Raw genomic sequence first — 16,688 nt, 5'->3', positions numbered from 1 at the left:
AGGTGACTTTTCGAATTAAGTCAAACTTTCATGCCTCACCTCCGTACACTATATATCGAGTGACCTGTTCACAAGGATATTGTTCATGCTAAGCAGAGCACCGACGCTTTATTGGTCGCATGTAAGGGTACTCACAACAAGGTAATCATGGTTGAGGTTTCTAGGCCCGTTTCAAATTGCTCAACTTCATAAGAGCTAGTCATCGGCAGAGGGATGCAATAAGTTGAGGTGATATCGATAATGAACCTTCAAGTCTTCTCCACAAACACCGACTCAAGGCGAGTTGTACTTGAGGTACGCGCCGCTGCCAGTATCATGCGTCAGGTTCGTCTGCACAACACGACCGTTCTTCAAGCTACCACTCTCAGCAATACCTCCAATAGCCGCGGTACCGTTCAAACGATGCAACTTATTCTCGCCAGCCAGCACAGTAAAGTTGGCGAGCGAGATCTCGTATCCCTGCTTGATCCTCGTCGTAGGAATACCAAAGAATGAGGCATTCACAGCATCGTAGTCAATGCTGAGCTCATAGTAGCCCCTGTAAAACAGATCTTGCCACTGCAACTCGCGGTTCGCAGCCGTAAGCCACGCAGATCCCGCATTCGCCGCCGCCAGCGAAATGTTCTGCCCAGCAGGGCACGGCGAGCTCACAGCCGAGCCCGCAAACTCGACACCGACGGAACCAGAACCCGTCTTCGGATCGTACTCGTGCTCGCCAAGCCAGACAAGATCCGATACCCACGAGGCGTGCGAGTCACCCGCGAGAAAGATGTTGTTGCCTACGTTCTGTTCGTACAGGACCTGGAAGGTGCGGTTGCGGTTCGCCTGATATCCGTCCCACTGGTCGTAGTTCATCGGGTTCTCGGCGCCGAGGGCCAGGCTCTCGTTCATGCGGCTGAAGATGATTTGGTTGCCAATGACGCGCCAGGTTGCGCCGCGGGTCGAGCTTTGGCGGAGGGTTTTGTAGAACCAGGCTTCCTGGCGCGGGCCCATGAGGGAGCGGCTTGCGTCGTTGGAGATGGCGTGGATGTAATCGGTATTGGTGTAGACATCCGTGATCTAGAGGATTAGCAAGAACCTAACATTCCTATAAGAGAAGAGTGAAACTGACAGCGCGATCGTACTGGCGAGTATCCAACATCACAAGATCGAACAGGTTGCCGAAGTTGAACTCTCTCCAGATGCGGAGGTTATCATCCATATCGACCTGGCGAATGGGCACTTTGATGGCATTAGTCAAGTATCGCTGCTAAGACGGAGTCAAAGGTTCAGACGTACTCCACTCAAAGTATGCTCGAACGGCGTTCATCTTGCGCTGATCGACCGAGACACCTCCATCGGCAATGAAAGAATCCTCAGTGTTGTTAAGTTCAGAGGCACCATCTCGCCACGTGTTGTCCGAAACCTCTGTCGCCGTTTAGTCAACATGGCGCATGACGAAGGACATCTGCTACGAACCGTGGTCGTCCCAAACCGGGATCCAGGGGAAGCTCTGGTGGCTGGCTACCAAGTCCAGATCGGTTCTGTAGGTTGCGATGCGCTTGCGGTAGTCATACAAACTGCCACCAGTCAACTTCGAATGTTCCCTAGGGAAGTAACACAAGCTACTGACGTGAAGATCTGGCGATCGGGAAGAGGGATTCTTCCGATTGAGTTGCCCCAACCATACTCGCCATTGCCGTACTCGTAGATGTAGTCTCCAAGATGAATCACGTAGTCGACCGAATCCTTTCGGACTGGGTTGCCGTACGCGTTGAAGAAACCGAAAGCTTCACAAAGTCAGTCGAATGGTTCTAGGGCTTCTGGAATGGAGATTTCACGACGACGTACGGTAGTTGCTGCATGAGTAGACGGCAAGCTTGATTGGTGTTTCAACTCGGGAGTTCTTTGAAGGAATCGTCTTTGTGCGACCAATCGGGGACGTCTTGTTTGAGTTGCAAATACCAAACTGATAGTCTTCACTGCAAGTCAATTACCCTCCTTGGGCGAGTTGAACGGTGGTCACTCACAGTAGACCGTGAAAGGCGCCAATCGCTTGGCTTCAACCTTGACGGTGTAATCCACGTCAGAGCTCGTGTAAGCAGTACCCGAATCAATAACAGCATCGAGAGTCTTGCTCGTGCTAATTTTCCAATCAACGCAGACCGGAGAGTCGCTCTTCTTGACATAATCCTCGGTGCTGTGGTCGTACAGAGGAACGTAGCCGCTGACAGTCAAGTTGCTCTTGTCATTGTCAGCTGTCGGAGCAGCTCGCGTCCACAGGATGACGCTGTCCTCGTACGGATCACCGGAAGCCACGCCGTGCGTGAAGTTCAGCTTGGCAGGATCCCACTGGGAGTTGGCGTAGGTGCGCTTAGCGACCTTGTTGATGGAGACACCAAGTGACGCATGGTGCTTCGACGGCGACAGGTAGTTGAGGTTACCTGTGAAGGCAGCCGATGCCGTAGTGGCTAGAGCCAAGACAGCAAAGATGGGCTGAACCATGATGACTGTGGCTATCACGCTCTAGAAAATTGAGACGCGAATGGATTGACCACGAAGCGTTGACCTTTTGGTTGCCAAGAAAGGAACATCATTAAGCTTTGACGGCGGAAGCCGCCATTTATGAGCTTCTGTTTACAAAAGTTTACATGCGTGAGAATACTAGGATGAGCTTCCGCAGCTTCCATCTCAGGCCGTTTGTTTCTCGCTCTGAAAGGACGCTCGCCACGTGCGTTCTTCAGACGGCCGGGCTCGTGGGTAATCATCTCAGCAGTGATTGGACACCGAATCCCTTCACCGGAGATCAAGAATCGTTAGTCTTCTCTCAATGACGACAATCACCAGGGATTATCGCAGAGTAGCATTCGTGAACCCCTCTTCTTATCAATCGTGCATGTGCTGAAATGGGCATGAGTTTACCAGGCTTGCAAGGCACGGAAATAAGTTCTCTTTATGAATGGCATATCTTGAACCGCGGCTCACACGTGCGCCGGGTTCTGGAGGTTATTGGTGGTCTTGGCGCTGCGGGGCCGTTGCTCCGGTTCTTCGGCTCTGCATCATTAATTAGCGGGGATGCCGCCTTAGTCGACACATCCTCAGCAGCGTCGCGTCGTAAACGAGAGACTGTTTGACGGATGTGCTTTGTTTTCTCTATTGAGCAACGTTCCTAGATTTGGATGTTATTTGAGATCTGCCGGCGCCTGATATCTGTGTTCTGAGGCTAGCACTCAAGCAACATTGTGTTTAGCAACAGGAAGACGCCGGTGCCCGCTTAAGTAAAGCAAAGTGTCGTATAGTCACGATAGGGGCATCGACGTTGAATATAGAGAACGGTTATCTATTAGAAGTAAGAAATAGGCACGAAGCTCGCCCTGAAATAGAGGGTACGAGCGAGTATGGAGCTCGGTAATTATATAACCGAGGTTACGTGACATGTAGTAAGGCCACGGATGGTTGAAGCCATTACGACATAAAGGAAGTACTTGTTTAACTCTGCACACAATACAAGTCACTTCACACAATCAGTGGAGGTCTAAGTCACATTTACACCTAACACATAATGGCACTAGACTACACTACACCATTATGGAGCAATAACAAATCATCGTCCAGCGGACATCGGTTCCTCCTACATTAGCCAGTCGGCATTTTGTTTGGGGAGAAATAGGTATGATGTAGACTTAAACAAAGTAAACCTTCAAAATATGATCCTCGCGCTGATTCGCATTCTATGAGAAATAGACTCTCCAGGGATTCATGGTGGCCAGATGTGTACAATGTGTATAGCTATATATATGGTAGCTGTAGGTAATCACTTCGCCAAGTACAGTAAGTAGATCGCTCTCAGCGACATGTTCGTCTTGTATGCGATCCATCATTATTTATGTATCTCAAAGTCAAACTGAGAACCTTGTATAGATTCAGTATGATAAGATGTGTCAGATATGTTCGATTACATGGACTGTCGATGAGTGCATATGAAATCACCTCTCTAGCGCGATCTCGCCGATCGAATAGCTCGACTCAGGCCGGGGGTCGGGACTAATTCTCCACAGGCCTCGCAGGAGCTCTACCTAGTATTACCAGCCTAACCCCGAGGAGCCACATTGTCCATGCGAAACAAGGAAGAGACTTGGAGCGAGCCCATTTCTTTATCTCCTGTGTATTTCCGTGCGTGCGTGTGATAATGCGCTTCAAAAAAAAAGAGAAAAACATCTATAGAATGAGGAAACGCGAATCGCAATAATTGTCTTACTGAAGTAACTGGCTTTGGCAAAACAGTCATATATCTATGGAAACTCGGGCTAGTTGTGATGACACGTTGACGGGCTGGGAAGATGAGGTTCTCAGACAAACTATCGAATCCACACTGATCCTGTTCCAAAGATCTCAGGAACATTGGACCCTCCTTTGTAAAGAAGGCTGGAAAAGACTCTGCCAATGCAGGTGAAACCATAGGTCTTTTGCGTCTTGAAGGGACATATCATTTGCGTAAAGATTGTGTCCAGCAACGCAAACGCGATGGTCGCAAGTTGACGAGGGTTGAAAATATTGAATTGGGCTATCGTAACTCAGTGACTTCGCTATATAAGTTGAGTCCGGTAGTGTATACTTCAGTCGGTTGGACTTCGGATGAAAATACAAAGGAAAGACCACATATGGAAGGAAGACGATAGGAGGTATCGTAAATGCCAGACCATAACTCCTCCAGAAAGCTAACACAATGATTACTGCCACAGGCCCAAGCAAGGTTACAGAAATATAGATGATAAGGTGTCGGAAAGTTTTCGATTGGTAGAGATGACTAATGAATGGGTCATGAAGCTCTCCGGAAGCCTTTTCTGAAGCTGATAGTAGCCCGCGATGGCTCTGGAGTACGGTTGATTGGTTTGTTACTGTTGTGATTGCTGTTGGATACGAATGAATCGTAGAGCTTCCGACAGAGACTGTTGCTGAAAAAGGGGTGGCCCGGGGTTCTCTTTGCTCTTTTAAGCAATAGTCAGTACAAAATCTGTGACAGAACTCCGGTTCAACGTTGAGTCCGGAAGATCTCACACTTACCTAAATATATCTGGAGAGCCACGAATACAGGTTGCGAAAGAAGGAGTTCAGGATGTAGTTGACCGAAGCCCATCTCTAGCTCAGCTGACCGAATTTCCTTCCCAACTTGACTGTTACTAGAGAAAAGCTGGAAGGTACCCCACGCCAAAGTAAATGCGAGTAGGATTAAAGTGAGCATAAATGATTCCAAGAGCTCCAGCCAAGCAACTGAAACAATGTAGATGCTGACAATCGCCTTATACGTGGCTTGTTTACGCCAACCTGGCGGTTTCTGTAGTGCGCGCTTTGCAATCATCTCGAGAAAGTACTCTAGCTGGGATCTTCCCCAAAAGCGTACCCATTCTCTACTACTATCAAAAAAATTGACATAGTTTCCAGGCGAAGGCGACGAGGAGAGAAACATACGAAACCCAAGCATCGCTATCTTTTTTGGGACCATATATCCGCGATCCCAGAAACAACGGACTGGCAAACCCGTTTGAATGGATTCCTGGGACAATGAGTCATCGTGTATATTGCCTGGCCATTTCGATGAGACAGTGGGAATAAGAGCCACGAGAAGGAGTCCAAGTATCAAAATTATGGTGGACACTCGGATAGAGCGTATAGTCTTGTTGATCCGAAGTCGATCTCGAAGTACTGATAACGACATGAGATGAACTGTTGAACTCAGCCACGCCAGATATATAACGGTGTTCCAAGGATAGACGCTAAGATTGCCCCCCAATACTTGAGTGTTTGAGTGTAACCGGCTATGAGGATGGTGAGACGGGTTAGAAGCTGTTGATCGCTGAGCATCAGTACTAGCTCCATAACAATGCTTCTCCATCTGTCGTCCAGCTGCTCTGTGCGAGCAAAAAAGAGCCTTTGGTCAAGATGGCGAGCAAGAACCTTAGGCAAGGCTCCAAACCAGTGAGCACATAGAATGAGAACGAAAACTAAATAGGCGGACACCACAACGGCCGTGAGCACCTGTATCCTATGTCAATAATGACTCGAATATCCCTGAAAGGCTATTGAATTTACCCCGTGGCCAGAGATGTCTGGGATCGGGTAAACAGTCACTTCACAATCGGAATAGCGTGTGCAATTGTCCACAAAAGCCTCGACTAAGTTGACAATAACTCCGGGAGAATAGCGTAGCTTGGGAACATCGTCCCCGATCCAGCCAGTGAAGGGGCCAGTGGTGGTCCTCGTCACTGCTGCCGCCGCGCAATTCCAAACGTGCAATACGCTATCGTCGTTGTCTCCATGCTGATGAGCGTGGGTATCGTGTTTGATGTAGTAGACATTCTGTGTAGACAATGACTCTTGACTGGTGAATTTTGGAGCTGCTGAGGTTTGGAACCGTCATGAGAGAAGCACGCGGATGAGAGGGAAACACTAGGCTCCCTTGACCTTTTATGAAGTCTGCGAGAAACGTTTGTTAATCAGGCTGTTTGGCAGAAAGGCTTCCGGCAGTATTGAACCTAGACTGACGTAATCGAGCGATGTGACGGGGGAAGTCTCATCTGATAGGCCTGGTTAAGCCCCAATCCCCGCCGCTCATGTGCATGAGTACACTGCACTTTGTGCTTGTGGCATATGCCATGCCTCAGGTTGAGGTCTTGAGGGACCAGAAATCTTTGGTGCAGTCTTCCCGGCCCCCTTTCTTCTCCAGCCGTACTTGGCGGCAAAGTCATCTATTATCTGTAGGCGACTGAAAATGGAGGAAGACTGGAGACCGGAGAAGATTCACACAGTACCTTCTCCACGCTGCATACTTCTTTAGGTAGCTCACCAGACGCTGTTTGAGTTTATGAGTAGTTCTAAGCAGCATCAAGCCGTAAGGCCACCCGGTAGCGTGCAAGGTACCTATGTAAGTTGTGGTCAGATTACAGTACCGGTATGTATGACTTAACGTCACTCGGAAACGGTGTGAGCGGGGTAGAAAGGAGTCAGAGAATCTATTATTAGAAGCTGAGCAGTTCTAGGTGATCACTGCTTGGATCGAGTGACTCGCTGACTGCATGGAATCCCTCCATCGTTGGCCGGACACCTCACCGAAAAGTAAAGTATCTATGCTCAGACAAGTACAATTCCGATTGCTAAAATCACCCCAGTCACGATCCATCCAAACGTAAGAGTTTTGGCCTGAGCCAAACCTCCTGTGTGCACATCAATGCGATCCTGTGCGGAGCAAACTACATGATATTGCCCGCTTGTCTCTTTCTCAAGCTTTTCGAAAGGCTCACATGAAAAAGAACCTTCCGCATATATCTCAAGGTCTTCCGTCCAGTTGACGAGTGCCTCTTTGCTGAGATTGTTCCGAAATTGAAAGTATGAATCGCTTCAACATATCATTAGTATTTCTCGTCCCACACCATCATCAAAGACACGAAAGAGCTTACAAAAACTGGCTAGACAAATTACCCCTCAGATAACTTTCTCCCATATTTGGCTGGGGCCAGTACCACGATCGTATCATCTCACCCTTTTCAGAGACTCGATACTCTGTTGACAAATTCAAATTGGTGTTGTGTCCGACGTTGAGACTGAAATTTTCCACTGGGCTGCCTGTGGTGGAACCGAAAGCCACATCAATTCCCGTTCGTTCCTGATTGTGAGATTGCCCAGATGGTCGAAAGGTAAATCGAGATGCTGATAAAAGTTGGCACCGAAGCTACTAAAGCCACCCACACTCAACGTCTTGAGATTTGCTAGCCGCTCAATGCCGTTGAGGCTGTATGTTGTTTTAATGCTGCCAATTGTCTGTTCAGTGATACCAGACCCGCCCAGCACCAACGTTAGATTGTTTGGCCCCCCGTATGAGACATAGTCGAACTTTAGCGTGCCAATCTTGGCGGCGCCGATCTGAAGGCGCTTGACTTTGCCTGAGTTGTAGATGATAACATCGTCAACGCTGAGTTGCGGTTCCTTGAAGAATGCGTCGAGAGACTCGAGACCGCCTAACCCGAGCTCCATGGATCTACCATCAATCGAACCGTCGCGATGCGTGATACCGGTGATATTTCGAAAGGCGCTCAATTTCAAATATGTCAATTTGGGTGCGTACATGAGTCGCATATATCCCACTGACTCCAATCGGTCGACGTCGAGATACTTCAAGCTTTCCAGTTTGTGAAGCACGAAGTTTTCGCCGACCTATTTCAGCTCTGGAAAGCTGAGGCCTGAGATCCATCCGTCGTATGCTAATATTATCGAGCCATTGACTCTTGTGATGGTACTGGAAGAGATGCTTGTTATATTCTGGTTATATCCGATGCACTGCGCTGATACTTGTGGGCATTTAGAGTTGTTCACAAGGTCGCCATGAATAACCTTGACTCCCTCGAGGGCGGTTTCCTGAGTGGATGCTCCGGTGGTGACAGTAACATTTCCGAAGATCTCGGGACAGTTCCGCAGTCCATCTGCATCCGCTTGTGACGTGATCACCACGGAACCACACTCCTGGCCAAGGACTTCTGTTGTTTCAAAGGGTTGTTAGTCAAGTGACGGGCAGGCCTCATGTCATGTCTTCTTACGATGCTGCCCAACAACAAGGGCTAATAGGAACCCATTCCTCCAAGGCGATGACCCAAACATGTTGCAAAGACCCAACTACAATCAGTTGCAAGCGAACCCATTGACGAGTGGGCGCTGACTTCCTTAAAGACAACCAAATCCCCTCGTTATTTCCTAAGCTCCACTGAATTAGCTATCTACATTAGGCCACATCCCCGTTCGCCAGTAGGGCTAGCAAAATAAGCTTAAGCCTGCTGACTGACACATAAACTGCTGACTGACACATAAACTGCTGCCTTCCAAAAGACTCGTCGGGATACCGGCTCCGACAGAAGGCTTGACTTCAATTTTCTCACGAAGACCGGGCGTCTGCCCCTGGCGAATCCGGTGAACAAAATTACAATCATCCCGAAGAGCTAAAATCGCAGGGTCTTGAATGCAGGGTCAAATCATCCGACCTGCCTATTAGGTAGTAGCTTCGTAGCTGCCAAGTCCGCCCTACCCGAGGAGGAGTCTTGACCGAAGCCAACGGCTTCATTTGGGACTTCTTATCCGAACTTGAACCAAACAACGCAAAACTCAGAAATTCACAACTTGTGCAAGAACGCGTCTCGGTTGTGCGTTGATTACGCGAACTACTTTACAGAGGCCAACTTTGCCAACATCAATTGAATTGTGCGTTTGCTTGATCAACTCTACGGCAGTCACAGAAAGTTTTATAGAATTTGGTTGAGCGCCGAAACAGCACCCAGAATATTCATTCCAATTCTGTCGCGGTTACCACCTGCCCGTTACAGTACTGGTAGTTACTTAATCACGGAACTCTTGAAGTTGCAAGAAAGTTAGAAAGTCATTGGCAGCATCAAGTCACGGACTACAATGAATTGTTTGAAAGGTCTTCGTGCTGTGACAGACGTAACCCCCTGTATTGTCTTTTGTGAACTCAATCGCAACCTCGTACGACGCAGCATGAGTTTCGAAAGACTGAGCGATGACTGGAATTGAGGGCACTTCACGTGTTTTTGTGTCATCTCGAGACAGAAATTTGAGGCCAAGGCATTGGGGCAAGTCTTTGAGTCATAGAGACAGCCAGGCTATGAACTTACCTACTAGTAGATAGTCCAGATTCTGGTAGATTCTGGTAGATTCAGGATGATTTTCCTCAAACAGTCATCTGTTTGCAGAACTGGCAGGCAGGATTAGTTACCATAGCTCCTAGATAGGTATGCTGTCTATGTGTAGGGTTCTCCGTAGTCTCCTGGTCCGGGTTGGTGGTAAGAGGCTTATACCTCCACATTCTAGGCAGAGACTTAGTCCCTCTTCGGACACTTTTCAGTGGCTTACAATGCCGATTTCTTCTTGGCACTCGTCGTAAGGATTCTCAACTCCAGTGCTTCTCACCCGCTGGGCGCACTCACGACTCAAGAACTCCGTCGGACTTTGACTTTATTCCCCGTCATGATACAAAACTACCCATGACATGGTCTCTCCTAACACGATTTATCTTGGCAAGCATGCAACTTCTGGAGAAGCCTCTCACACTTGCTATAATTTACAAAGATAGAGGAGGGCTCAGATGAGTGCCAAGTCGAGGTTAATCAATCTGAACTTTACGGAGTGTCTTTGCTGACGAACTCTTCGCTCACCACTGGGCTTAAAGGACTGACGATATTCCAGTTCAAGTAGATCGAATGAAATCACACTACCTCTTCTTCTTTGATACTTGTGTTCTAACCATACTGCAACTACCGTCAACGTCTTTCTTCAATCATCAGCAACCATGAAACAACCAGTGCACATCCTGCTGTTACTCCTAACATTTGTCGTTTCATCAGCAGGAACAATCGCACTCACCTTCGCACCATGTTATGCAACATTTTGCTCCGAGGACTACTTCGAATTCGAGACTAGATTACATATTTTGGTCTATTCCGGCTTAGTCGCCGGCTTCGGCTGCTTCCTCCTCCTCCGATCTTATACCACGTGGGCACATGCCCTGAGCGGTTACCATCTCATGCGCATATCTTTGGGAGGCAAACGAGTCACTTTTGGTGGTTTGTTGGCGTGTATCTGGATAGTCGTTGTGGTTGCGTCCACGACTCTCTTCTGGCTGCCAGCTCAACGAGATTTCTGGGGGTTCAGAGCAGACCCCTTGGGATGGGCGAGTGCTAAACTTAGACTCACAATTACGGGAGTGACTGGTCATTACGCCGATATTCTTCTCGGACTGTTGGTGATTCCGGTTTCTAGAAACAGTCTGCTTGGAAGGGGGTTCTCGTTGCATCACAGTACGCTGCTATATGCGCACAAGATTGTTGCATATCTCTTCTCGGCATCGGCCACTGCGCATGGAGTTACCTACATTGTAAGTCTCAGTCTGACTGCTGATATAATTGTGCAATTCCTAACAAGTCGTAGCTGTACGCAACGGATTCCAGCAGTGAGGGTGATGAAGCAAAGGAGGAAGCATTTGCAACGGGTAACCCAGCAATAACTCTGTCGGAGAGTAAGCAAAGAAGCGAATGGTTCACCATGACCACCTACACCGGCATAGCTGCCATCTTACCTGTGTGGTTGATCATCGTCACCTCGCTTCCATGGATTCGGAGATCCCACTACAACTTCTTTTACTACACCCATGTCATATTCGGTCTGATCATCTTCGTCGCAGCATGCATCCATGCCAGTACCGACTTTTACCTCCTGCTTCCCGGACTGTTCCTCTGGGTCGCCGACTGGGCATGTAGACTCTTTGGCGGACAGACGGGCGGTCTCGCCTCGAAGACCGGTGCGACTCTCAAAAATGCAGGCAATAATTGGCTCAGGATATCCACACACCTGCCAGTCTCAAAGAAAGCATCAGCGAGCACTTTTGACCTCGTCCAGGAGAAGGGAGAAACTCTGCACGAACCTCTTAGCTACTACTATCTCAGCATCCCATCCATCAGCAGATTCCAGAACCACGCATTCACCGCTGCAGTTTCTGCTTCCACCGAAGCTGGTCCTACTTTCCTCTTGCAACCCACTACCGGAAAGAAGCAAAAGAGGCTGGACAGGGAATGGACTTGGAAGTTGGGCGCCCTCGTTCCTCAACTATTTGAGAGCACAGCTATTGAAGTCCGAATTGAAGGGCCCTACAGTGTCGACGACGACAGATTCAAGAGTGCCTCCCACATCGTATGTGTTGTAGGTGGAACAGGAATCACCGGCGCCTTGAGTCTAACATCATGGTGGTTGGAGAAGAGGCCAACGAACTCAACCTTCACTCTCGTATGGGCAGTGCGTCATAAGGAGGCTACAGCGATCACGGAGTGGGCTCAACTTCAAGAGGCAGCTTCTTCGGTTCCAGAGCTTACTGTGGTTGCCCACGTGAGTTCAGAAAGTGGCCGTTTGGATCCCACCTCATGTATCCGTGGAGCTCTCATTGCCGGCCAGCACACAAAAGTGGATTCCGTCGGACATGCTTGGGTGTACAGTTCTGGCCCAGCAGGTCTTATTGGCACTGTTGAGAGGGCGTGTGTTGAGGCTCGGAAGGGTATCGTTGCTGGTAGAGGGGGAAGAAGTACCGACTCGTGGAAAGTACGCGATCTGGGCTGGTACATGGCGAAGTGGGAAGTCTGAGGTTTTCAACTCCCATAAGCTTGGTAGGTAGATTTTTTATGATATCTGTGAAAAGCTGGTTTTTCTGGTGTACACGTGGGTCAATTGGCAGCAATGACAATTGTTCCTAGGCACTTAACTATCTTAGAATCTAACTTCTTATTCCTCACTTAGAAAAGTTGAACGGTATCAAATGCACAATTGAAGTTAGAGCCATGCACGATGTAGACGCACCTGTTCAGATCAGTTGAATAGGACTACATGTAAAATCCAGTGGTTGCTAAAGTAGAGTACTCAAGTACGATATTACTTGCGAGAAATTCAGTTGGGGATACACTACGCCCCGATTTCCTTCACAACCCTCCTGACAACCTCGTCCAGGTCTTCCTCTGAGACACCAAGCTTGCTCATATCGGTGACCTTGGCGCTGTAGTCACCACCCCAGCCCTCACGCATGTGATTGACATAAAAACCAACCAACATAGCCATGTGATCACCCTGCCTGAATTTCTCATTTGAATCAGCCACAACAGCCTCTGCATCCAAAACCTCAACCTTCCAGTCCGCCTCCTTGGTGCCCGTAGCTCGCAGGATGCTATCAAGCATATCCCTCTGGCTGATGTAAAAAGACTTCAAGTACACAGGCTTATTCCTGAACTGCTCAAGCTCAGCATCAGGCAAGCTCAAAACACCGGCGGTGGCCTGTCCGGTCATTCCAATAGTGGTGGTGATAAACTTCGTGTTTCCGCCGTCAAACAGCTTAGCAAAGCGGTTCTTAATATCGATGCCCCAGAATCCTTGACCAAGAGACCAGTCGAACCAGGGGTTGTTGACGATGGCGATCCAGCTCAGGCCTAGCTCCTCGGTCAAATCGCGGAACTGTTTCTTGCCGGCGACCATGGGGCTGACCTCGAGCAACTTGGACGGCGCGGGGTCGGAGCCGAATTCGGTAGGCAAGACCCACTTGACGCCGGCCTTGGCTGCGGCGCGGATGAGAGGTGCCTGACCCGTCATGAAGCTGTCGAAGCCGAGTTGCAGAATGAGCACATCTTGGCCCTGGAACGCGGAGACCAGGAATTCTTCGTCTGAATAGTCGCCTTTCTTGACGATGACGCCGGCTGGCAGCGTGGCGGAAGATTCGGCGCGGGTGACGGCGGTGATGGTGTGGATGCCCTTGTCGAGGAGGGCGTTGAGGGTGAAGCCGCCGAGGTTACCACTGGCACCGACGATAGCGATCTTGCGTCCTTGTTGTCCAGACATTTTTAGATAGAATTTTGACTTTGACGCGATTTAATGCCGAATGATGTTTGACGATTTATAGTAGAAGTTGGTTTTTGGGCTTCGCTACTTGGTTTGTCCTTGCGTTTGAGTGATTGATCTGTGGTGTTCGGCTTCTCTCCTTCATCCACAAAAGGGCAGATGCCATCCTTTAATATTTCTGACATACTGACAGATTCCAATGAGGAACAAGTAGTGTCCCCGTTTCCGTGCTCAACAAATAATGCATTATTGCTTCCAGCACCCGGATAGTGTGTAAGCCTTCAGAGACATTGAATCCTCCACCACCATGAAAACGCATCCGGCGAGCACAGACAACACCCAAAGTGCTGCTGACAACTTACAAATGGAGTGGCTGATTGCTAAGCTCCTGGGATCAGCTAACTTAAAAGGGTCCGAAACCTGGCCAGATGTGGCTGGTTGGTGTCCACACCGCGCGGTTCGGGGGTAAATTAGCCACGTTGGGATGCTTCAGCTCCGAGACTTCGGACTTTTGAATTGCCCATTTTGTTGATTTGGGGCAATTCCTCTCCGTAGGCACCCCAAATCTGAGTAATCCAGCTCCTGTCGTTGTGAGGTTTGTGAGACAACCCACTGTTTCTTGGAATAACATGCCCAGGACTTTCGTGCCGGGAAAGGATCAGGCTGCAGGCGTCACTACTTGTCTTTGTCAGCTGGTATTGAGTATCTCATGGTCTAGTAAGGTCGAGAAATAATTCGCGGACGGTGGTTCTGTTCAGCGAAAGATGACCTGCTGCTCACCATGCAGGAATTAACTTTGCGAGCCGACCGGCCATTGCATTTTCGCAATCTCGAAATGTCTCCGGCTGCGTCTGTCACCAGCTGGCAATAGTCGGGACTTCTCTGAAACGCGCCTGTGCTCTCCCAGCTCATCCGGCAGCGCATCGCTGACGGCATTCGGGGACGCAGCATGCGCTCATTCATGTTCATCTTTGTGCAGCTAACAACGACGTATCGAAGGTCGAAGTAGCTGAATCTCCCGTCGCATTGAAACGTCACTCACCTTGTGGAAGTGGAAGTGTGATGAGATCGCTTCACTTCACACCGGAGCGTTGACCACCAGCTCTCAGCCTGTTTCGAACACCCTACGGCCATGGGCAACTGAGCGAGCTACGAATTCACAGCCTTGAGCCTCGCAGGGCACCCTCTTGTGATCACCGGGCCGATAAGCTTCAACGTGGCTCATAATGGCCTCCGCCTCTCGCGATGGCGCCCGCTTCCAGCCGCTCCCCTCAGGACACTCAGGGCCAGGCTCTAGCTCTTCGAGGTCGTCCTTTGACTCAACGTCCGATCCCAACGATGCCGACGACGAAGCTTTCGCACTTCTATCCGATGGCGATGCCGTATCTCTTCTTTCGGATGACATCGAGCTCGAAGAGCTCTCCACAGCCGGACCATCCGCCGGCTCGGGCTCTCGTCCGGCTAAGTCCCGGTCAGAGATGGATCAACGGTTCCAGGATGCCATCAACGCCGAGCGGAACATGACCCCACGAGATGCCATTCGCGCCTACCCAATGGCCGTGTTCTGGAGTCTCGTCGTGTCTTTGTGTGTGATCATGGAAGGTGGGTTTAATCTTAGGGTGGACTGCGTGAGTACTCCACGCTAATGAGTTCATAGGCTACGACACCATCCTCATCGGCAGCTTCTTTGCCCACCCAGAATTCGCAAAGAAATTTGGCGACGGCAAGGACAACGAAGGCCGAGACCAGCTCTCTGCGCTCTGGCAAGCCGTTCTTGGTAACAGCAGCACCTTTGGCTGCATCATCGGCGTCATCGCCAACGGCTTCCTCGTCGAGCGGTGCGGCCAAAAGACAGCCCTCATCAGCTCTCTCTTCGTGCTCTCCGGCTGCATCTTCATCACCTTTTTCGCAACCAATAAGACCATGCTCATGCTTGGCCAGATCGCGTGCGGCCTACCCTGGGGCGTCTTCGCATCCTCAGCACCCGCGTATGCGTCTGAGGTCTTGCCGTTGACGCTGCGGGTGTATCTGACTACGTGGACCAATATGTGCTTCATCATCGGTCAGCTCATGTCTGCGGCTGTACTCGCGGGCCTACTGCCGCGGAAAGACGAGTGGTCCTATAGGATTCCGTTTGCGTTGCAGTGGTCCTGGCCGGTGCTGCTTATCCCGCTACTGGTATTTGCACCGGAATCCCCTTGGCATCTGGTCCGGACCGGCCAGCTCGATCAGGCGGAGAAGGCTCTACTACGCCTCCAGAGGCGAAAAGTTAACAACCTAGACGCTCAAGTCCGTCTACGTGAAATCATAGAAACCGATAGAATGGAGCAGGAGCACCAAACAGGAACAACCTACTGGGACTGCTTCCGCGGCGTCGAACGCCGTCGCACAGAAATTGCCTGCGTAGCATTCGCGGGCCAAGTGCTCTCCGGCTCGAGCTTCGCCTACAACTCAGTCTACTTCTTTCAGCAAGCCGGGCTAAACCCGCAGGATGACTACAACCTCAACGTCGGTGGTACCGCGCTGGCTCTGGTGGGGACCGTCGTCAACTGGGTTGCGCTGATGCCGTACTTCGGCCGTCGCCGCATCTATCTATGGGGCATGTTCAGCATGTCCACGATACTCTTCATCATCGGCATCCTCGACAGGATAGGCCGGTTACCGAATGCACCATCCTCACCCATAGGCTGGATCCAAGCCTGTCTTACTCTTGTGTGGACTTTTATCTTCCAGCTATCAGTTGGTCAGCTTGGGTGGGCTATCCCCGCCGAGGTTGGATCTACGCGTCTACGACAGAAGACCATTTGTGTCGCGAGGTCCACCTACTATGTGACGAATCTACTGGCAAACGCCTTTCAGCCATTTTTTATCAATCCGAACGCGCTGGACCTCAAGGGTACTACAGGTTTCGTCTGGGGAACCTCGGCGTTTCTCACGTTTGTGTGGGCATTTTTCCGGCTGCCGGAGACGAAGGGTCGCACGTACGAGGAGCTGGATTATCTCTTTCATAACAACACCGCGACGAGGCAGTTTGATAAGACGGAGGTGGATGTTTTTGAAGGAGGCTACGAGAAAGTGTCACCACCTAGCTCTCGATGAGTTTCTTCATGTTCTCTTGTAGGATTCAGCTACTTGATGAGAGGACATAGCGATAGGTAAAGTACTTAGGTGTATGGAGAGAAGGAATTACAAGTACTACTTCTTGTCCGATTAAGAATACATGCCATTGACCAATAGTGGTTTCTCCCTGGGTACCACTTGATGTCTTTCGCAGTCGCCGT

The 16,688-nt window shown here is 49.9% G+C and overlaps 6 protein-coding genes across 6 annotated transcripts; 3 read left to right on the top strand and 3 right to left on the bottom strand.

The window, feature by feature from the left end:
- Positions 1-43: 43 nt before the first annotated feature.
- On the bottom strand, positions 44-2,891 carry BDZ83DRAFT_416927 (PhoD-like phosphatase). The gene is made up of 7 exons (XM_060502958.1): positions 2,010-2,891; positions 1,831-1,956; positions 1,613-1,769; positions 1,459-1,559; positions 1,279-1,407; positions 1,112-1,221; positions 44-1,059 (listed from the first exon to the last, which is right to left on the bottom strand). Exons 1-7 carry the CDS (start codon positions 2,482-2,484, stop codon positions 274-276), a joined length of 1,884 nt encoding a protein of 627 aa, XP_060362651.1. The 5' UTR covers positions 2,485-2,891; the 3' UTR covers positions 44-273.
- Positions 2,886-4,658, top strand: BDZ83DRAFT_653822 (uncharacterized protein; the record flags this gene model as incomplete). Its single annotated transcript, XM_060510656.1, has 4 exons — positions 2,886-3,093; positions 3,309-3,365; positions 3,790-3,810; positions 4,369-4,658. The coding sequence occupies 4 exons, from the start codon at positions 2,886-2,888 to the stop codon at positions 4,656-4,658; spliced, it is 576 nt and encodes a 191-aa protein (XP_060362650.1).
- Positions 4,659-7,548: 2,890 nt separating this feature from the next.
- Positions 7,549-9,085, bottom strand: BDZ83DRAFT_653821 (uncharacterized protein; the record flags this gene model as incomplete). Its single annotated transcript, XM_060510655.1, has 3 exons — positions 7,549-8,187; positions 8,830-8,922; positions 9,050-9,085. 3 exons carry the CDS (start codon positions 9,083-9,085, stop codon positions 7,549-7,551), a joined length of 768 nt encoding a protein of 255 aa, XP_060362649.1.
- Positions 9,086-10,327: 1,242 nt separating this feature from the next.
- BDZ83DRAFT_783320 (uncharacterized protein) lies at positions 10,328-12,526 on the top strand (the record flags this gene model as incomplete). The annotated part of the gene is made up of 2 exons (XM_060515584.1): positions 10,328-10,912; positions 10,966-12,526. 2 exons carry the CDS (start codon positions 10,328-10,330, stop codon positions 12,166-12,168), a joined length of 1,788 nt encoding a protein of 595 aa, XP_060362648.1. The 3' UTR covers positions 12,169-12,526.
- Positions 12,484-13,407, bottom strand: BDZ83DRAFT_754268 (uncharacterized protein; the record flags this gene model as incomplete). Its single annotated transcript, XM_060514458.1, has 1 exon — positions 12,484-13,407. The coding sequence occupies one exon, from the start codon at positions 13,405-13,407 to the stop codon at positions 12,484-12,486; it is 924 nt and encodes a 307-aa protein (XP_060362647.1).
- A 1,659-nt stretch (positions 13,408-15,066) lies between these two features.
- On the top strand, positions 15,067-16,506 carry BDZ83DRAFT_582668 (sugar porter family MFS transporter; the record flags this gene model as incomplete). Its single annotated transcript, XM_060505570.1, has 1 exon — positions 15,067-16,506. A coding segment is annotated over one exon (1,440 nt), but the record flags the coding sequence as incomplete, so codon positions are not given.
- Between the last annotated feature and the right edge of the window lie 182 nt (positions 16,507-16,688).

The sequence above is a fragment of the Colletotrichum acutatum genome (genome assembly GCF_030867785.1).
Source record: "Colletotrichum acutatum strain CBS 112980 chromosome Unknown BDZ83scaffold_77, whole genome shotgun sequence".
Taxonomy (NCBI): Eukaryota; Fungi; Ascomycota; class Sordariomycetes; order Glomerellales; family Glomerellaceae; genus Colletotrichum; species Colletotrichum acutatum.
This window is presented reverse-complemented; position numbering and strand designations above follow the sequence as displayed.

What these genes read in the sequence shown, in the direction of transcription:
- BDZ83DRAFT_416927 (XM_060502958.1), bottom strand. Translation starts at nt 2,484, where the DNA reads ATGGTTCAGCCCATCTTTGCTGTCTTGGCTCTAGCCACTACGGCATCG. An exon ending in CTACTCATGCAGCAACTACC is followed by an intron (nt 1,770 to 1,830) that starts GTACGTCGTCGT and finishes GACTTTGTGAAG; the next exon opens with CTTTCGGTTTCTTCAACGCG. An exon ending in TCGAGCATACTTTGAGTGGA is followed by an intron (nt 1,222 to 1,278) that starts GTACGTCTGAAC and finishes ATGCCATCAAAG; the next exon opens with TGCCCATTCGCCAGGTCGAT.